The sequence below is a fragment of the Pelobates fuscus genome, chromosome 11, assembly GCF_036172605.1.
Source record: "Pelobates fuscus isolate aPelFus1 chromosome 11, aPelFus1.pri, whole genome shotgun sequence".
Classification (NCBI taxonomy): domain Eukaryota; kingdom Metazoa; phylum Chordata; class Amphibia; order Anura; family Pelobatidae; genus Pelobates; species Pelobates fuscus.
Window position 1 is genome coordinate 139722208 of NC_086327.1, and position 21415 is coordinate 139743622.

The window sequence follows — 21415 nt, forward strand, 5'->3', positions numbered from 1 at the left end:
AAGGTTTTTTTTTCTTCTGTGAAAGTCCTATCAATGACCCCATTTAATTTGTTTTTTGTTCCCTCCCACAAATAGCGAGCGTGTAGGAGCCTGGATGTTGCCACATTTAGCCATTAAACCAGTCAGGAAATGCAAGATTTCGGCCACTTAGTCACCAGATAAAATGACTCGTCATCTCCTCCCGCAGAATATTCCTTATTCTTTATAATATGTTATTGCTTAATCATCAGAAAGCCTGAGGGGAATGGAAAGCATTTAGGTTTTATCTTGTGTAATAGACTGCAATACATACACAATTTTTCACATAAATGGCTAAGGGGGCAGCTAGAGGGGGTCGCAGGTGGAACCCTTTTGTGCTGTGAAAGCAAAGGGATTGAAAAGGTGTGAGTCAGGAATTCACAGCATTACAGCTGGTCTCAAAATCCCCACTCAGAGCTGGTTCTTTAATATCAGTGGGAGCCGTGAGATGCAGCCTGGGAGCTTTGTTTATTATTTATAAAGCACCAACATATTCTGCAGCGCTGTACATTGGGTGAACTAATAGACAAGTGTTTTCTACAAGACGAGTTGGATGCACGGGAACAGAGGGTGTTGAGGGCCCTGCTCAATGAGCCTACTTCTTGTTAAAAGGGGAAAGAGACTTTTTTTGTCCTTGTTTCAATGAGCACGGTCTCCTTAAATCCTTGTCGTATTCTTTATGTCAATTATGTCTTATCAAATATTCCCATTCTACAATTACAATTATTTATATAACACAAACATATTCTGCAGTGCTGTACAATAGGTACACAAAACAAACAAACACTAAGTTCTAATAAAGCATGATAGGCATCCTGGAACTGTAGGTGATGAAGACCCTGAACAACTGAGCTTACAATCTAAAAGCACTGCAGAATATGCTGCCGTTATAAGATTCTAATAATATATTATTATAAATTATTAGCATTATTAATATGCAGTGGTAATGGATTTTCATCTGTAAACCGAAAATTACGTTAACCAAGGCGTTTGTAAACAGAGGTACCACTGTATTGTAATAAATTCTGTGGATCTTTCTTGGGCCTCTCTTGAATTTAGGAAATAGAGAGAAAGATTTCTATGTGGGATTTGACTTTCCTTATTTACTTTGGAGAAACAGATGTGAGAGGTAACAGAATGTGTGTGGGTTTAATTCTCTTACTTTCACACTTCCTGTGATATCGTCTCCCCATTAGTGTTCACTCTGCCCCTAATCCTTACACCGCAGGACTCATTCACTAAATCTGAGAACTGTGGAGATTTCAGCTTAAAACGTGCATATCCATGGTTCATTTTCTACATTTCCTACTTTAGTGACCCTTACTTGGAAGTTTCTGAGGCCATTAGATTGAAATTGAGAATAGTGAATGCATTGAAACATTTAGCATCATTATTTATTTTTTTATAGATCATTTCGATACTTTATTTTACAAACACAGATCTAAAGCCATCATTAATTTTGGCACAAATGTTAATATCCAGACAAGAAAATCACCAATAACAAATGAACCATAAAACAAGTTACATAGTTACACGGCTGAAAAGAGACGTGTGTCCATTAAGTTCAGCTGTTGATCCAAAAGAGGGGAAATAAACCCAGTTTGAAGCATTTCCGATTTTGTAACAAACTAAGGGGAAGAATTCCTTCTGGACCTCAGAATGGCCGTCAGATTTATCCTTGGATCAAAAAGCTATTACCCTACATTAAAAAATGATATATATATTATATAAAGTTTGACTGCAGCACATGCTTTTAGCACGAGACGCCCTTATCCATGCAGCAAAGAGCTCTGTATGTTGGAAGACAGACGATAACAAGACTCTGAATGTCACGAAATTGACACAAATGTGAACGAATTCTGGTATCAAAGGAACAGCAGATTAGGGTGAATTTTAGCAAGGCTTTGATCACCAGGAAGTGTCAAGCGTTTCCAAGCAGGATTCGGGTCTGGGCGCATCTGATAAAAGAGAAAACGGCTCGTCATGCAAAGCAGGCAGGAAACACAATAGGCACCACGGAGCCAATAGCAGCACAAACTGGAAACTCACAAACATTTAGCAAATTCCACATATAAAGCGGATATGGGATTATTCACTAAACACCGAAGACTAATGAAGGGAAAACAGAATTGCAATTATTAGGATTAAATAGCTAAGCTGTGATGACGTTAGCAGAGTTGCAGAATTTTGCCTGGATTTTGCACATATTCAGGTTATTTTTAAATTAAATCACTGAACCTGTGACATCAGAAGGAAGCAGCGGTATAAATGTTGCAAGAGAAATACAATACGGAATGTAATATAACAAAACAAATGGCAATGCAATATGGGTGGACCGGCGCTGATTGTAAAAGTGCAAATGCCGCAACCCTAGTGTCTATAGTCACTCGCCAGACACTAAATACAATAATACAAAATACAGGGTGCGCAATAACAACCACCAACACACAGTGAGATATACTTATTATAGTAAAATCCTGATGGTATATATAATATTCCCTGATCAATGTGTCCCATGATGACCTGTGGGAGAACACAACAGATCTAGGAATGCCTGGTATATCACAGTGAACGTCTTCTCGAGTTTGGGGTTGGAGATATCATGGCATTATAACATCATTACAGTGGCTCAGGTTGATGGGAGTCAGAGTTCCCACTCTGACTACCTCTCCTTCCTCCTGTGCGGCTCCTGGTGGTTGCTGGGAGGAGTGACCGCGGCAGCCACTTTCTCCCAGCGTCTGACATCATCAGAGTTTCGCTGTTACCGGGCCCACCCTGATGATGATATTCATTTCCATCGGGTGACCCTAACAGCGTGGGCCATCCGATGGGCCTGTTCACCAGTGGCGGGCCCCCGGTCGCAGGGGTCCACAGGGTGTCCAGCCCCCCTGGAGTGACGGGCCTTCTCGCAGCTGCGACCCCTGCGACCGCGGTATGTACGCCGCTGCCCTTAGTGTTCCTCTCCCCTTCCTTCCCTGTCCCTTAATGTTCCTCTCCCCTCCCTTCCCTGTCCCTTAATGTTCCTCTCCACTCCCCAGTCCCTTAGTGTTCCTCTTCCCCCCTTAACTGTCTCTCAGTGCCCACCATTCCCATTAATGTCCCCCCCTCTTAGTGTTTCTCTCCCTTCTCTTTTAGCGCCCCCCCACCTGTGTTCCTTTTCCCTTCCCTCCCCTGTACCTTAGTGCCCTCCTTAATGTTCCTCTCTCTCTCCCGTGTCCCATAGTGTTCTTTCTCCCCCCTCCCCTTTACCAATGTGTTCTTTCTCCCCCCTCCCCTCTCCCATAGTGTTCTTCCCGTCTCTTAGTGTTCTCCCCCCCATCTCATAGTGTTCTTTCTCCCCCCTCCCCTCTCCCATAGTGTTCTCCCCGTATCATAGTGTTCTATAGTGCCCCCCTCCCCACAATTTAATATACTACAGCTCATCTTCCCCTACCTCAAGATGAGCTGTCCACCAGCTCCAGCCCACACAATCTCTTCTCTGCTCAAGCAGGTACTGCGAGTGAATGGCTGGCCTGGTCTGCAGATAGCCAGCCACTCTGCACACTAAAGCGCCGCCGTGGCTGGTTGCAAAAGCACGCGATTGGCCGTGGCCCGCGGGTGCGCAGACTGTCTTGAGGCTGATCGCAGCACACAGTGGTGATATCCCGGTAGGCCCGTCCGGCCCTGATGTCACTCCCGCCCCCCTGATGCACCCTGGTGCGGTCCACACACCCGGCATCCCCCTTGTGACGCCACTGTTTCCTATAATAAGTATATCTCACTGTGTGTTGGTGGTTATTATTGCACAGACTTTGCAGCAAGACAATTATATCAGGACTTGCTTCTCTGAACCAATAAATAAATAAAGCAAAAAGAAACAAAATAAAAGATTGGGCTTTAATAGCCTTTTCCAATTACAATCGGGCAGCTAGCTGCTGCATTACAGATACTGCAGTTTCTCTCATAGATGGAAAACATGCACGCCAATATAAATGGGATGTATGTCCGGAGGGTCGCTCTGCGGCATTAAGCTCTAACTATGGCGGATATATTTTAAAAGATGATCTGTCAGTTTGAGATATTCTGTAACCATGCACAGTTTCACCCCTCTCCGGTTTCCTGTGCTCTGTATAAGGTGACGGGGGATGGGCTGAGTTGCTGCTTATTGGCCGCTGGTAATGGTGGAATGATGGTGGAGGAAGATATTGCAGTCTATGCAGAGATGCAATGTATAAAGCTGCAAACACTATTACCTCGGCAACCCCCACCCTGTTACATAAAAGACACGGGGGAGGGGGGAGGACTGCACCCAGGGAGTGCTATAGGATTGCAAACCCCCATCTTAATAATAAACATTTGTTTAGAAAAAGGCAGTGTGTGCAAGAAAATTAAAATAATAATTAGCATTTATTCAATTGTTTATAAAAAAATAAAAATAAATGACATTTATTTAATTGTTTCAATTTGAAATAAATCATGTACTCCTCATACTCTTAAAGGAACACTGTAGGCACTTTAACTGCTTTATCTGATTGATCTGTTTTAAAAAATATAGAAATATATAAATGCTGGGTGAAGCCATCAACCCTTTGGTGTTCTGTATCAATGTCCCACACGATATAATGTGCATGCAGTCCGGCGCGGTGAGGTACATGTGCAGGATTGTCATTTTATTAAAAGGACGAGGGAGACACAAAGGGGCTCATTTACTGAACTCCAAACGGTTATGAATTTTAATAAGAATGGCAACATTTAGGCTGAAACAAGCAAGTCTCGGTTATGTCTGAGATGGACAGTTTGTTTTAGCCTAAATGTTGGTGTTTTTATTTGTAACGGGGCTCCCAATACTGCGATAATGAATCGAAACCCAAATGGCACATTTTAGGCTCAAACAGTGGCTTGGCTCGTTAAAATCCGGCGATTAGTAAACGAACCGTTTAAAGTGTAAGCAGCGTCTGATTGTAAACAGCCACACTGTCTCCTTGTAATTAATTGCTATTATTACATTTATTGTACAGCGCTACAGAACATGTTGGCACATTGCACGCTATACTAATAATAAGGAAAATTGATCATTTGGGGCCAAACTTGGCAAATTCGCTGTCCGCTAAGGATATTGGTCCTAAATGTGAAATTGATTCCCAATAATTAACACTTTATTAACATTCATAAATCATTGTGCTCTGCATCAGCCCATTACAGGGCGGAAGTGAACGCCAGACCACGTGACCCCTGCCGCGTCATCAAACCGCCCGCTGTGATTGGCGGGTTCTTCCCGGGCTCGCGCTCTCTCTGGGCGCCTTTCATTTCCCCTTCACACGAGGTGCGGCCGCCATGTTGGATTAGGGCAAGGCCCACCGTGACCTCTATTGTTGTAATAACAGAAACTTTCCCAGTAACCAGAATCACGGCTTTGAGCTGGCTGTAGGCCCGGCGGCCGCAGCGCGGGGTTAATATGGCTCCCTGTTATTATTATGTTATTGTTTATAACCTTCAGCGGCGAGAAGGGGTTTGTAAAGAGTTAATTCTGTGACAACCCTCGAGGCCTTCTAACGATGTGTAATACAGGATTGGACAGATTCCTTGCTGAAGGGATCCTCCCAAAACAAACATGGCCGCCGGGGTGCCCTGGCCCCGCCCCCTTCCTCTGCGGTAAAACCAGCTGCTCTTTGTGTGAGGCGATCAGGTGGAAGATTCCAGAAGAGGGCGGGGCCTGGAGGCGGGGTGTCAGAGCGGAGCTCGGTGATTGGCCCGCGGCCGTCTCGTGCTGGGCGTGCCCTCGCGCGCTTCTGGAAGGTTCTGAGTCGGTATATAAGGGAGCCGGCAGCGTCACTCAGTCTCATTTCCAGCGACAAGAGCTCGGAGACGGCGAGCAGCTCAGTAATCCCACAAACCGCCCAGCACACGAGGTGAGTACCGGCCGCAAGGCATCATGGGGGATGTAGTCAGCTACAGCCGGTGTGCCCGCGGGGGGCGTCCGTTACCCGGGATCCGCCACATCGCCTGCTAGTGAGAGCTGCCGGAGCATCATGGGAAATGGGGTTATAGGGGGCTGGGATGGCTCTCTCTGGGCTGGCTGGGGGTTATAGGGGGCTGGGATGGCTCTCTCTGGGCTGGCTGGGGGTTAAAGGGGGCTGGGATGGCTCTCTCTGGGCTGGCTGGGGGTTATAGGGGGCTGGGATGGCTCTCTCTGGGCTGGCTGGAGGTTATAGGGGGCTGGGATGGCTCTCTCTGGGCTGGCTGGAGGTTATAGGGGGCTGGGATGGCTCTCTCTGGGCTGGCTGGGGGTTAAAGGGGGCTGGGATGGCTCTCTCTGGGCTGGCTGGGGGTTAAAGGGGGCTGGGATGGCTCTCTCTGGGCTGGCAGGGGGTTATAGGGGGCTCGGATGGCTCTCTCTGGGCTGGCTGGGGGTTAAAGGGGGCTGGGATGGCTCTCTCTGGGCTGGCTGGGGGTTATAGGGGGCTGGGATGGCTCTCTCTGGGCTGGCTGAGGGTTATAGGGGGCTGGGATGGCTCTCTCTGGGCTGGCTGGGGGTTATAGGGGGCTGGGATGGCTCTCTCTGGGCTGGCTGAGGGTTATAGGGGGCTGGGATGGCTCTCCCTGGGCTGGCTGAGGGTTATAGGGGGCTGGGATGGCTCTCCCTCGGCTGGCTGAGGGTTATAGGGGGCTGGGATGGCTCTCCCTCGGCTGGCTGAGGGCTATTGGGGGCTGGGATGGCTCTGGCTGGGGGTTATATGGGAATATAATTTCTGGATGTCTCAGGTGGCTCTCCCTAAGCTGGCTGAGGGTTATAGGGGAATGTACTAACTGGATGTCATGGATAGCAGTCCCTTATGGTGCTGTAGTTTCTGGATGTCAGGATTAGGGGATGTGAGGGACTTTAACTGTTTAAATGGGTTAAATTCTCTTGATTTCCCATGTGACTTTTTTACCATAAGATGGCTGCCGCCCCTTTGTGATATTCCACAATGTGGTGATCCCCCCCCACTCTGGGCATTATTCACTGAGCTGGATGGTAGTTTAAAGTCCTAATAGCACACCTTATAGGCTGGCTGGATGTAAAGAAACCTTCAGACAGCAGGTGGCTCAGATTTTAGCCTCTCCCTCATAGGCCATACAAGGCTTGCAATTATTGTGCTGCTGTGATCAGTGTACAAGTTGACTTCCTTCTACGTGTTTCCTCTATGTGAAAACTGGGTGGAGACGGGATCTGGTGGTTTCTCTTCTGCAGACCTGTGTGCGTCATAGCACGCTCGGGTGACTAATGCAGTGAGAAATCCACCATAACACGTCTCAGAAGGCAGTTAAACAAATTGCTGATTTATATAGAATACTAGGAGCAATTCTCTCCAGTGTTAACATGTTGAAGACTGTATCTGCTCTGGGAAAACAACTATGCACAAGGCATTCCTGAGATTTTTCATACCAGATTCAAGTGGGCTCAATTATAACTCAATTATATCCTGTTATCTTTACAGAAACCATGTCTAAGGGACCAGCAGTTGGTATTGATCTCGGCACCACCTACTCTTGTGTGGGAGTCTTCCAACATGGCAAAGTAGAAATCATTGCCAATGACCAAGGTAACAGGACAACACCAAGTTATGTGGCCTTCACAGACACCGAAAGGCTCATTGGAGATGCTGCTAAAAATCAGGTTGCAATGAACCCAACAAACACCGTTTTTGGTAAGTCTTTTTATTTTAACGGTTATCTGTATGGGGGTGTAAGAAGTAATTATGATCCTCTTAAAAGGTTATTCTTTTAGGGATTGTGTGACAAATAAGACACACGGGTATATAATATGTATTGTTAATATTGATCTAGGATACTCTTACAGACTCTAAAGGAATATACACATTGTAACCATATCCAGTCCAAAAACAAGATACTTGTACACTTAATTGTAGATCTTCCTCTTGCACCTTAGTCTGGGACCATGTCTTTCAGTTGGGATCTCCCAAAAGAGATCCCAAGAGACAGGCCTCCTTGGCTGTTGTCCTTTAAAAGACTGATTATTGCAGTCCTTAACTACATATCCCAGAATCCCTTTAACCTCCCAAAAAGTGGTTATTCCCACCCTCTTACACATGTCCTTTTCTTTGATCCCATGCTATACTATAATGTTCTGTAAGAAGGGTTTTAGGTTGGACAGGATGGCTTGGGGGAAAAAAACAAACACACTTCATGGTTACGCCTAGATGTTGATTACTGTAATCTATATTTTTTTTTAACATGACCCTTGAAACCTATATAGTAAAGACTTGTACCCTTTGATGACAACCTCCTTTGCTATGTAAATGTAATTCCACTGTGAAACCAGATGGCTTATCTTGTCTTATTACACAGCAGACCTTTACAAAGCATATGTCTATATAGCAATGGATTACTATAGTGTCAGGAAAACCCTCAGGGCCGCCCTCCCCTGGTGCCGAGGGGGTTTAGACCCCCTTCGGTTACTTTAATCTGACACTGGTGACCTCTCTTCCCCGCCTCCAGCTCCCGAGTGGAATTTGCAAGTGTGGCAAGAACTGCGGGTGCATTCAAACAGTTCTGCAGAGTTCTTCTCAGGAAGAAAGCCACTAGAGGCCAGATTAACCCTAAAATGTAAACATAGCTGTTTCTCTGGAACTGCTGTTGACATCTGATGGGTTAAAACCTGAGGGGCCTGGTACCCAGACCACTTCATTGAGCTGATGTGGTCTGGGTGCCTATATTGTCCTTTTTTTAAATAGAAAATATTCATCATGAAAGGCACCCAATTTCTTACTGGGGTAGCTACAATGTTTGGATTGCATAAGAACTGAAATCTGTCTGGGATAGTCTGCCTGTTGCATTGAAGTACCTAACATGAAACTTGTGTAAAATGTTCTAACAAGGTGACTCTCTTAATAGATGCCAAGCGTTTGATTGGCCGCAGATTCGAGGATACAGTTGTGCAGTCTGACATGAAGCACTGGCCCTTCAATGTTATAAGTGATGGAGGCAGACCAAAGGTCGAGGTGGAATACAAAGGTGAAACAAAATCTTTCTATCCAGAGGAGATCTCTTCCATGGTCTTGGTGAAGATGAAGGAAATTGCTGAGGCTTACTTGGGCAAGGTATTAACAGTGTAATGTTTGGATTTTATAAGCTTGTCTTCTCAAACATATCAGCAGATCAATAAATATATATTTTTCTCTCCTCTCTTTAAGACCGTGTGCAATGCAGTAATCACTGTACCAGCTTACTTCAATGACTCTCAGCGTCAAGCTACAAAGGATGCAGGCACAATCTCTGGTCTCAATGTGTTGCGTATAATTAACGAGCCAACTGCTGCAGCTATTGCTTATGGCTTGGATAAGAAGGTAACCCTTGCAGTGCTAAAATATACTGTAACAAGTTTTTATGAAAACCATTGCTGGTACAGTATAATCGCGGTGATGAATGATTCCAAAGCCATTCGTAGTTTCCACCAGACCTGAGCTGCAAGGCTCATGATGGCACCATACCTTCCTTGGATGTCTGAGCGATTCTGTTCACTTATTGTGGGGGAGCATTCTTGGTGGCAAATTACATGATATCGGTGCCAATTGGGAATCTGTCAAACTTCAATCCTATAAATCCAGTAACTTAATCTTAGAATGAACTTTAACCCCTTAAAGACACAACTTCTAGAATAAAAGGGGATCATGATGGAATATTTCTGTCATGTGTCCTTAACGGGTTAAAGTGACTAGTCACCATAATGTTGTATAAACAAAGTTGCTATGGTGCTAGGAGACCACTGGGCACACTTTAACCTTAAGAAAGGGTTAAACATCACACATTAAGGGAAGCATGCCCAGGGACTTCCTGGCACCAAAGCAACTTAATTAATTTGCAGTTATTGTGATGGGAGTGTCCTATTATACTGCAAGGCTATAGGATGCTCTGATGTTTTTTTATATTTTAATAAAGATGGTGTGCATTTTCAAAGCTGCTACAAAAATGTATGTGCTTGTAAACCGTTATGCAGCTTCTACCAAAGTGAATTATTACAATTAATTGGGTTGTAACACTATCTTAAATGTCACTAAATAGCTAGCTAAGTGTCTCCCACTGGGTTACACTAGTGCCATATTAAATGCCATAAGTCAATGTCTGTTTTTTGTGTAAAGCTAATTTCAGTATATAAACTTTTTTATATATTTTTCCTTCAGGTTGGAGCAGAGAGAAATGTGCTTATCTTTGATCTTGGAGGTGGAACTTTTGATGTCTCCATCCTGACCATTGAAGATGGTATCTTTGAAGTAAAGTCAACAGCTGGTGACACTCACTTGGGTGGAGAAGATTTCGATAACCGCATGGTGAATCACTTTGTCGCAGAATTCAAAAGGAAACACAAGAAGGACATCATTGAAAACAAGAGAGCTGTTCGCCGTCTCCGCACTGCCTGTGAACGCGCAAAGCGTACCCTGTCATCAAGCACTCAGGCTAGCATTGAAATTGATTCCCTCTATGAAGGAATTGACTTCTACACCTCCATTACAAGAGCTCGTTTTGAAGAACTTAATGCAGATCTGTTCAGAGGAACCTTGGATCCAGTTGAGAAGTCACTCCGTGATGCCAAACTTGACAAATCACAAATTCATGATATTGTTCTGGTTGGTGGGTCCACTCGTATTCCTAAAATTCAGAAGCTGCTTCAGGACTTCTTCAATGGAAAGGAACTAAACAAGAGCATAAACCCTGATGAAGCTGTTGCCTATGGTGCAGGTATGATCTTGTGTTTTTCTGTAAACCTGATCCCTTGCCCCTCTACCATTCGCAGTGATGAATGATTCCAACGCCATTCGTAGTTTCCACCAGACCTGAGCTGCAAGGCTCATGATGGCACAATACCTTCCTTGGATGTCTGAGCGAATAGTCTTTGCTAGATAAACACCTGACTTGGTAACCTGAACACTTGCTAACATTGCCTCCTTTCTCCAGCTGTACAGGCTGCCATCTTGTCTGGTGACAAGTCAGAAAATGTCCAGGATCTTCTCTTGCTTGATGTTACCCCTCTGTCACTGGGTATTGAGACTGCCGGTGGTGTAATGACCGTCCTTATCAAGCGTAATACAACAATCCCCACAAAGCAGACACAGACCTTCACCACATACTCTGACAACCAGCCTGGTGTGCTGATTCAGGTAAGATGTCAGACCATATAGGTTGCCTTAAATGTAGTCTACCTGTGACAAACCTCTAAAGTAACTTTACTTTTCTTAATCTCTAGGTGTATGAAGGTGAGAGGGCCATGACCAAGGATAACAATCTGTTGGGTAAATTCGAGTTAACTGGCATCCCTCCAGCTCCCAGAGGCGTTCCTCAAATTGAAGTAACATTTGATATTGACGCGAATGGCATTCTCAATGTATCTGCTGTGGACAAGAGCACAGGCAAAGAAAACAAGATCACGATTACAAATGACAAGGGTAAGCTACCATCTAATCTAACTTGTCGCAGTGATGAATGATTCCAAAGCCATTCGTAGTTTCCACCGGATGTCAAAAGGCATATGACGGCTTTCTACCTTCCTTGGATGTCTGAGCGACAAATTAAGCTAAATCTCCTCTGTGCCTAGATCACGTGTATCTCAACACCGCTAAACTTGGTCTAGCATTCTTACTGTTGTAATGCATGTATGGTTGACTGCTCATTGCATAGCTTAACCTAGCCTTAAGACCACTTCTGCATTGGCGTTTCCTTTACTGATCTTTTTACTCTTGCAGGTCGTTTAAGCAAGGAGGACATTGAACGTATGGTCCAAGAAGCTGAGAAATACAAGGCTGAAGATGAGAAGCAGAGAGACAAAGTTTCTTCTAAGAACTCCTTGGAGTCCTATGCTTTCAATATGAAAGCAACTGTGGAAGACGAGAAGCTTAAAGGAAAGATCAGTGACGAGGACAAACAGAAGATCATGGATAAATGCAATGAGATAATCTCCTGGCTAGACAAGAATCAGGTGTGTGAAGTGACTTAGAAACAAAATTGCAGAGAACTTGTGAAAGGGGGTTCAATTACTAAAATTAAATTTCTAGGCCCAAATTTGTCTTTCACTATTGAACTGACCTGGGAACTCTAACTCTAGAGAATTGAGTAAATCTCTTCATGGCGATTGATGGCTCTACATTGCTGCTTACAATATAAGCTGTTGGACAGCTGTGATAAACAATCAATGGTATACATGATTAGTGTGCAGGCTGACTCCAAACTTTCACAACTGTCAGACAGGAAAAGTGTTCAGCCAGCCGAGGGCAGTTACTTCTTAGATTAAAGCAGTAGAATAAACATGTAAACCTAACATGGGAGACCTGCATTAAGTGACACAACATTCCTGTCGCGGTGATGAATGATTCCAATGCCATTCGTAGTTTCCACCAGATGTCGAAAGGCACATGATGGCTTTATACCTTCCTTGGATGTCTGAGCGACCTGTCACCTTGCAATGGAGTGAGTGGCAGGAAGATTTTTTTTACACACCTCCAGATTTCATGGTTCTTCAATAGTCTATATTAAGTAGTCCAAAGTAAATTTTCTGTAGAACTGTTACTTGGCCACTTGTTAAAACCATTCTATAACTCACTTTAATTTTTTTTTCAGACTGCTGAAAAGGAAGAGTTTGAACACCAGCAGAAGGAACTGGAGAAGGTTTGCAACCCTATTATCACCAAACTGTACCAGGGTGCAGGTGGCATGCCTGGAGGAATGCCTGGTGGTATGCCAGGAGGCTTCCCAGGTGCTGGTGAACACACCGGTGGATCATCTGGACCCACTATTGAAGAGGTCGACTAATCCTAAAATGTGACCACATTCCTTGGGTTTTCTCGTCTCTGTTCCTAGGACACTTTGTATTGGCTGTTCAGAATTAATTCCCATAAGCTGCTGTAAAGTTATTTTCAGGGGCATTAATACTTGAAGTCACTCCATAATGCAGGAGAAAAGAACACCATTGCACTTACTCACTGTACTGTAAACCTATGGGTCCAGACGAATAAAATCCTCCTTAATTGGCTATTTGTGTTGAGTCTTATAAGGTTTTTCATGATTTCTATAAAAGGTTAAATGCATTTTTAATCCCTGTAAAAGTTGTAGTTTGGTTACCACCACTGTGCAGTCTTGAAGTCTATAATGATTCCAGTTTCTGTGAGCTGTATGCATTATGTGGAGGTTATAATTGGATAAAAGGCTTGTGAACACCTAATGAATCCTTAGTGCATGTGAGAAGGATCATAGTCCCAAAGGCTGTGAGCCCTGTGATAAGGTCCCTGCATATTGTACTGCTAGAGTGCAGTATTTAAATGCTTGGTATGTAGCATTGCTCTTGCCAATTGCTACATTATGAGGAAGTTGAAATTACCAACTATTAAAACTGGTTGTCTGAGTACATGTATCAGTGTAAGTGTAGTCCTCAACTGGTAAACTTGGCTTTGTAACTGAATTTCACCACTCATTTAAAAAAAAAAAAAATTTTAATTTTTAATTTTGGTAGTGCATAGTATAACATACAATTTAATGTAGACCTTTCACAATACCCTATTTAACATGATATGCAGGGGGATTTGTAATGGTTAACCCAATTTGTCACACATTTCCAAAAGGACTGTTTCCAGATATTCTGAAATGCTTTAGTGGCCTCTCATCCTAGCTGTTAGGTCATCCATCAAGTGTATCTCTTTGACCCGGTTTTATCACCCCTGAAATGTTGGATACCCTGTTTTAGCCAGGCAAAAGCTACTGCCCTTCATACAGCCAGGGTTACTTTATGAAGAAATTTGTTCATTCCTTATCCACCCTTCAGTAGATCTACTTAACATATGTCGAGGTCTGAGGCTCTTGAACAATTGGGCTGGAAAATTAATAAAATTCCAGAATCGTATCAATACTTTCTCCCCACGTCTGTCCCTTTCATTCCACAGCCCCTCCAACACACCTGTAGGGGATTTTTATTTCTATATAGTCTTACAGGAGTTGTATACCAGCAGAACAGTTTTACAGGATTGCTCCTGAAGTGTTAACCAAATAGAGGTGGTAGCTTTCCCTATCTCCTGCCATTCAGTGCCTTCTAGTTCCTCGCCTAAATCGTGTTCCCATTGGTGTGTATGTTAATCTCCCACAGTCTGAGCATAGCTGGGCATTAAGTTATGCATACATTCTTTGAACATTGTTTTATGTGCCGCATCAGTGATGTGGGATAGTTTAATATATCTGCAGATTAAAAAAATCCCTAAAGTTAGAAGGCTTAAGGTCATCAAACATCACCTCTGTGCCCTGGACTAGGTGACATATCCATTGTAGGCATGCCTGCTCTAGATTACAGAAATCCTTAACTGTCATACCTGGGGTAAATACTGTTGCGGAGGTAAGGCATATGGTTTCACAATTAGTGAATTGAGTATTGTTGGGCAAGTAGCTTTAATCAGGGGTCTGTTCTTTGGGTACTCGCATGATGAATTGAGGCAAGTCTGCTCCCAACATAAGGTATTCCAAGTCCACCCTTTTCCTCTGGTCTGGGGGAGAGTGCCATTTCGCTACTTACATTAATTGAGCTGTTAAATTATAGGTTAGTTAAACTCTGCCTTGCGTTTTCAGTTGTTGCAAGATGTCTTCATATCCTATGCTGTTTGTTGCCAAATAAAGGCCCAGATTGCTTGTTGTAGGGGTTCCCTAGTGAGATGAATAGGTAGCATCTGGAACAACAAGAATTCTCGGCAGGACATTAATTTTGACTGGACCTGTCCTATTCATGATATGGGTTTCTGTCCACTTTTCCATATCCCGTATCAGTAGCTTTATCATGGGCGCCTAATTCTGTGCATAGTTTCTCTGGGTCTGCGCTTATTTGGATCCCCGGGTACTTAAGCAAGTGTTCTATGCGTATGGTAAATGTATCTGGTATTAGTGCAGTGTCCGCCGCAGACATTCTGACAGGGAGAGCACTAGACTTGGACATGTTTGCCTTGTAGCCAGAGATTGTGCCATAATCAGAGGACCTACCTTATAGCCACTAGAGTCCACTGGGCTTGTGAGCTTCATAAGCACATCATCTACGTATGCCAATATTAGGAAGTCTTTACCTCCCCCCCCGACCCTTTGTATGTCTGGATGGCGCCTTAGCACCTGAAGGAGGGGTTCTAGTGAGAGCACGAATAGAAGGGGGATAGCGGACATCCCTGTCCAGTGCCATTATATAGCTGGAAAGGGCAGATGGAGGCCCCGAGATTTGTACATTACTATACATGGCCTTTATCAAGGTGATATATGGTTCTGGAAAGCCCAAGCCCTCTTCAGCCTTTTCAGCATTGATAGAAACGACCAATGTAGGGGAATGGGTGGCCACATGTTTCCATAGCTACGTGTATTTTCAAACAACTGTCTGCCAGGTATGAAGCTTACTTGATCGGCATCTATCTGAGCCTTTAAGAAAGGATTGTCTATCTGCTTGTATCTTTGCAAGGATCTTCATATCAAGGTTTATGAGTGAAATGGGTCTGTAGTTCTCTGGGAGTAAATGAGTCTTTGTCCGGCTTCGGTAGTAGCACTATGGTAGCCAAGGACATATCATGGTCAGGTGTGCTGTGAGATCATCCGTCTGGATGAAGGGAACAAGCTCCAGGCTAAGACTGACTCTGTTCGGTAGTTTGTTCGTTTTCAAACTACCAAACTATACCGACCGCAAGCCCTAATTCTCTGGAACTGTTTTGGGCATGGAACCATGCCTGCAGTCTGTCAAATACATGACTTCCATAAAATGTCTGAACTCCTGAACTGATTTGGTTAATTTTTGGATTTGTTGTTCACCCAGATCAGGGCTATCTGGGGATGGAACATGTTTTGGGACTTTTTAAAAATGTGTTTTTTGTGTTTGGAAATAATTTAATTTAGTATAGTACTTGACACAATTATCTCCTAAGTAAAGGGGCAGGCTTATTGTATTGTGTGGGAGTGCCTTAGATTGTAACTATTGTGGGTGTCACCCTTGCTTGGGGACTTACATAAAAGGCCATTGTGGCTACCATTAATTGATTCCTGCTTAACCCTCAACACGTAGCCTCCTCTCGTGATTATAGGGGACCTGCTATACCACTAGCTATTATAAGAGCTTCACAGCTATACTCTCATGGAGGACGGCGAGACCCCAACCAAGCTGTTGCAGTTCGTGGGGTGTCCGGTGCTTATGGTCCTCAGCGTCAGCTAGGAAGCATCGATTGACGGAGGCACCTGGTCGGGGTGCCAGGCGTTCTGTCACACATACCATGTCGTTTGAGGAGAAGTCTTAAGCATATCGTAGCTACTTCGCAGTCAGCCATGAGGGCATGCCCAACTGTATGTGCTAACTAGTGGAAGTACCACTCTCTTCAAATGTGGTATGGCAGTATCACAGTAGTCACCAATCTCTTCTGTAGCCCGTAGCTGCCTCTTGGGATTTAATTGGTCCAGCTGAGTGGCAATCCCCTGCCCTACTATTACTCTAGATCCCTTCTGAACATGTGATGGGTAAGGCTATCCAAGTTGTGGCCGTCCGGTTGGTGTACAGGAGAGGGTCTGCGTCAATCAAGAGAGAGGGTGGTAGGCAATTAATTAACGATTATACACAAAATGGCCCGCAAAGATGGAACCTCTTAGGAGTGCACATTACATACAATGAACTATGTACAAGAAAAAACAATTCTCTGAGATCCCCTAGCCGTCTCCTGTTGAGACCACTCTGCTTTTAAAGGGACCTTCAATAAGACAACGCGTGCGCTAGTGCTACCCCCAGTCAAACAATGTTTGGTGTTGAATGACCACTTACCTGGGCACCTGCTCCCATAGGAGAAGCTTCAGATCTAGAGTTTATGTAGAATCACTCTCAGCCAATAAGCACTGTCCTGCATGTTTCCACACGCTTTAAATTCATCGTGTATATTGATTTAACCATCTCGGAGGAGATGCTGATTGACACATTGTGATGTTTTGCTGTGCAGGCACAATAGCCTCCAATATTTAACCCCTTCGAAGAAAAAGTTATTATGGTCTATGTAGAATCACTATCAGCCAACAAGCACTGTCCTGCATGGGCCGGGATAGCTGAGTTATAAAACAGTAAGGGTAGTGGTTATGTTGCTTAGAGTCCATCTGAACACTATAGTATTGGCTATACAAGAAAACAATACTACAGTGGCCTCTGCTGCTCCATTCCTCATGCCCCATGGCTGCGGAGAATAAGGACACCAGGGTCATTTCAAACTGCAGGAAGTACCTAATCTAAGCCACTAGAGGCAGTATTACCCCTACAGTGTTAGCTGGTTTAAAGGGACACTAGTCACAGAACTACAGCTTAATGTAGTCTTGTCTCTAGCCTGTGCCTTTTTTTCACATGGTGCTGGACAAAGGTGAGTAAATCACCATTATAATGGGAGATAAGGGGTGCATGCCATCTCTTTTCTCAACTCTTTATTTAAATGTCGACTGGCACATTGCATCATATTTCTTTTGGCCTACGCAGAGGCCCAATCAATAGGATCATCTTAAAAGTTGCAATACAGAAAGGAAGGGTATGTTAGTGCATAGAAAACACTTCTCAATTGGCTTGCGCAGAAGCCTTTCAGCCATATCTTTGTGTTGTGCCGAGTCCACATGTATTTCAATTTAAATTTCGTCTCAATTCGTAGGTATGTACATTAATTGAAGACTATTGTGCAGTGAGACACATACAAGTACAAAATATCTATCAAAATAACATATAATAAAATAAAATAGAAAAATAAAATAGGGTAATATATGTACAGTATATGACAGGAACTGAGAAACCAGTAACGTTGGGTGTCATGCTATAAGTTGTATCTTCACGACTATCGGTTATGGGGTTATGCTGATTTGTTATATGTCATATTGTTCCCAGAGCGCCCAAGTTTTTTGGAAGGAGGCATTGGAATCGCGAACCTGTGCAGTTAGCTTGTCCATCAGGTAATTATCCCTGATTTTGGAGAGGACTAGGGAGATCGGGGGTACTTCTTGTTTGATCCAATATTGTGCTAATGCTCTACGAGCTGCCAGGTTAAGCATATTTAACAGCTTTTGGTCGTGTTTATGTAGCCCCTCCGTTGGTCGTGATAGTAGGCAAGCCCATGGGTCAAGTGTCATCCTGCGTTGCATAATGCTCGAGGTTAGGTCTGTAACTTTTCCCCAGTATTCTTTAACCTTGACACAGTGCCACCACATGTGGATATATGTGCCCTTCTCTCCACAGAGCCTCCAGCAGGTGTCTGTGGGACTTAGTTGCATATGGCATTGTTTAACAGGGGTCGTATACCACCGGAGTAGTATTTTGTAAGATTGCTCCTGGAGGGCCGTGCATACGGAAACTTTTGCATTGGCCTCCCAGATATCCTGCCAGTCCGTCCCGTCTAATGTCTCCCCTAAGTCCGTCTCCCATTTGTCTGTGTATGTCTGGTTGCCCCAGGTCCCTGATTCTAGGCATATATGATTGTATAATAACGAGATTAGTTTGGTTGGCATACGCTCTTGCAAGCAAAATTTCTCATAGAAGGTGAGCGGCTTGGCTATTGCCGTTCTGACTTCTCTGGTCTGTGCGAAGTCCCGTACCTGGAGATATCTGAAGAAGTCACTCGTTTTTAGTGGGGCCAGGGATTGCAGATGTTGGTAAGTAACTAATTGGTTGTTTGAATATAGGTGTGTGTAGCGTTGTAGACCTGTGGCCTCTATGCCCTGAAACTCTCGTGCCCTCAGTCCGGGTGGGAACGCTCTGTTGCGCAAGACCGGAGTCATTGGTGACGGTAAGTCTGTGAGTTTAAGTTTCTTTGCGACTGTCCCATAAGCTTAGGGAGTTAAGGGTCGCCGGGCATTCTGTCCGTAGGATTACTCTATGTTCTCTGGGCACCCATATTAGGAATTGCGGTAGGTCAGCTCCTGTCATGAGGGATTCTATGTCCACCCACCTACGTTGATTAGTCGGGCAGTGCCAGTGAGCTATTTGAGCCAATTGTGCGGCCTTGTAGTAATGGTGCAGGTGTGGCATACCTAAACCTCCCCTCCATTTAGGGTTATACAGAGTTGCCTTGGCTATCCTGGGTCTTTTTCTTTGCCATATGAAGGCGTCTATTGCCTTTTGTGTGTCTGCTAGGTCGTTTTTGGTGACCCGGATCGGAAGTGCTTGGAAGAGGAATAGTAGTCTTGGCATTATATTCATTTTTACTGAGTGTAACCGGCCAAGCCATGTAATCGGTTTGTCTGTCCAGTTGTCTAGGTCTGTTTTAAGTCTGTTGAGCAGCGGTGTATAGTTGTGTTGGTACAGTGCTTTGTGGTCTGCGGTGAGCCTGACGCCTAGGTATGTGAGTGTGGTCGTAGATGTTTTGATGTGGTGCGTACGTCTAATGTATTGTAACTCTTGTTCGGGGATGTGAAATGGTAGCGCTATTGATTTGGTGAGATTGACTTTGTACCCGGATAGCTCCCCGTAAATTTGAAGTAGTTTTTCCAGATTCGCCATTGAGGGAATCGGATCTGTCAGTGTGAGGAGGATATCGTCCGCATATGCTGCTGTTTTAAATTGCTCCCCCCCAATTTGCACCCCTTTAATATTTGGATCTGTTCTGATGAGATGCATGAGTGGCTCCAGTACTATCGCGAATAACAGTGGCGACAAGGGACAACCCTGTCTTGTACCATTGCTCACTCGAAATGGTGTCCTCGGGGCGCCCGTTATTATTGTTTGTGCCTGTAGGTCTGTGTATAGGGCTTTTATGGCAGTGATGTATGTGTCCGGGAAGCCTTGTAATTGCAATAATTGGAACAGGAAAGACCATTGGACCCTGTCAAAGGCCTTCTCTGCGTCAAGGGACAGTGCCAGGGCAGGTGACTTAGAGTTAGACATGAGCCACAGCAGATCAGCCCCTCTGCGTGTGTTCTCGTATAATTGGCGCCCTGGTATAAAGCCTACTTGGTCTGGGTGTATTAATTTTGGGAGCAATGGGGTTAGTCTCCTCGCCAGTATCTTTGCGAATATTTTTAAGTCCGCGTTTATAAGTGATATAGGTCTGTAATTAGTGGCTAGTGTTCCGTCTTTGTCCGGTTTGGGGATTAAAATTATGTTGGCCGTAGCCATGTCGCGATCTGGGGTGCCGCCTTGGAGGAAGTGGTTGTATAATTTGGTGAGGTGGGGGGATAGTTCCGATTTATACCTTTTGTAATAGCTCATGTCGTACCCGTCCGGGCCCGGTGCCTTGCGACCTTGAAGGGTTGCTATCACCGATTCTACCTCCTCCTGTGTGATGGGGCTCTCTAGGATGTTGGCCTCCACTGTGGACACCTGGGGGAGGTTTAATTGGGTCAGGAATTCTGTTATGCGTGTGGTATATTGTGTCTGCGCTTCCCCTTCTCTTGGTGTGTGGTTGTATAGGTTCTGGAAATATTCGGTGAACGTGCTATTGATATCTTTCGGGGTGTGTACCAGGTCATTGGTAGCTGTTCGCAGCGTGGTTATGGGTTTACGCCCTGGTCTGGGTCGGAGGGTCCTTGCAAGTAGTGTGTCCATTTTGTTGGCTTTTTCGTAGAAAAAGCGCTTGGACCAGACTAAGGAGCGTGCTATGTCAGCTATGGTGAGTTCTTTTATAGCGTGACGTATGGTTTGTAGTTTTGTGTATATGGTGGTTGTGGGCGCCTGCTTATGTCGTTGCTCTAGTTTTCTCATTGTGGTTTGTAATTCTAGGAGGCGTTTCGTTTTGGTTCGCTTTTTATGTGTGGCTGCCTGTATGAGGTGTCCCCGTAACACCGCTTTGTGGGCTGCCCACAATGCGGTCGGGTTGATGTCCTCCGTGTCGTTAGTGGTGAAGTAGTCTAATATTTTCAGTCGGGTAGTGGCGGATATGTCGTTGTCAGAGAGTAGGTCCGAGTTGAGTCTCCATGTCCATGTGTTGCGATGTTGCCCTATGCCTAAGGTTATAGTCACATCTGCATGGTCCGACCAAGTGATATTGTTAATTTCTGAGTGTATAAGTTTTGCCATGCCCGCTCCGTTGAGGAGGAGGTTGTCTATTCTGGAGTATGTAGTGTGGGGTGCGGAGTAGTATGTATAGTCTAAGGTGTCTGGGTGTTGAAGTCTCCACGCATCCATTAGTCCAGTGCGTTGTAGAAAGGTATGGAGGAGTTTGTCTTGACCCCCTCTCCCCTGTGAACGCTGAGTCCCTGTTTTAGAGCTACGGTCGGTCGCCGGGCTGGGTACGGCATTTAGGTCCCCTCCCACCACCATTATGCCTCCCTGGAGGGAGGTGAGTAGGGATGTTATTGCATTCCAGTATTCACTGTCTGGCTTATTGGGTGCGTACAGATTCACTATGTGCAGTTTGGTATTGTAGTAGTTGCCGGTGATAGCCAGGTATCTGCCTTCAGAGTCATTCTGTGTGTGTGTGAC

The 21415-nt window shown here is 44.7% G+C and overlaps 1 protein-coding gene and 4 non-coding genes across 5 annotated transcripts; all 5 read left to right on the top strand.

Moving 5' to 3' along the window:
- The first annotated feature begins 5810 nt into the window (after nt 1-5810).
- On the top strand, nt 5811-13018 carry HSPA8 (heat shock protein family A (Hsp70) member 8). The gene is made up of 9 exons (XM_063436505.1): nt 5811-5906; nt 7476-7685; nt 8893-9098; nt 9192-9344; nt 10179-10734; nt 10951-11153; nt 11240-11438; nt 11736-11968; nt 12607-13018. The coding sequence occupies exons 2-9, from the start codon at nt 7481-7483 to the stop codon at nt 12796-12798; spliced, it is 1947 nt and encodes a 648-aa protein (XP_063292575.1). The 5' UTR covers nt 5811-5906; nt 7476-7480; the 3' UTR covers nt 12799-13018.
- Nucleotides 9412-9509, top strand: LOC134578208 (small nucleolar RNA SNORD14). The gene has a single exon (XR_010086076.1). It is a non-coding gene; the product is annotated as a small nucleolar RNA SNORD14 (small nucleolar RNA).
- LOC134578209 (small nucleolar RNA SNORD14) lies at nt 10784-10881 on the top strand. The gene has a single exon (XR_010086077.1). It is a non-coding gene; the product is annotated as a small nucleolar RNA SNORD14 (small nucleolar RNA).
- Nucleotides 11464-11557, top strand: LOC134578211 (small nucleolar RNA SNORD14). The gene has a single exon (XR_010086078.1). It is a non-coding gene; the product is annotated as a small nucleolar RNA SNORD14 (small nucleolar RNA).
- Nucleotides 12344-12437, top strand: LOC134578207 (small nucleolar RNA SNORD14). The gene has a single exon (XR_010086075.1). It is a non-coding gene; the product is annotated as a small nucleolar RNA SNORD14 (small nucleolar RNA).
- Nucleotides 13019-21415: the final 8397 nt, after the last annotated feature.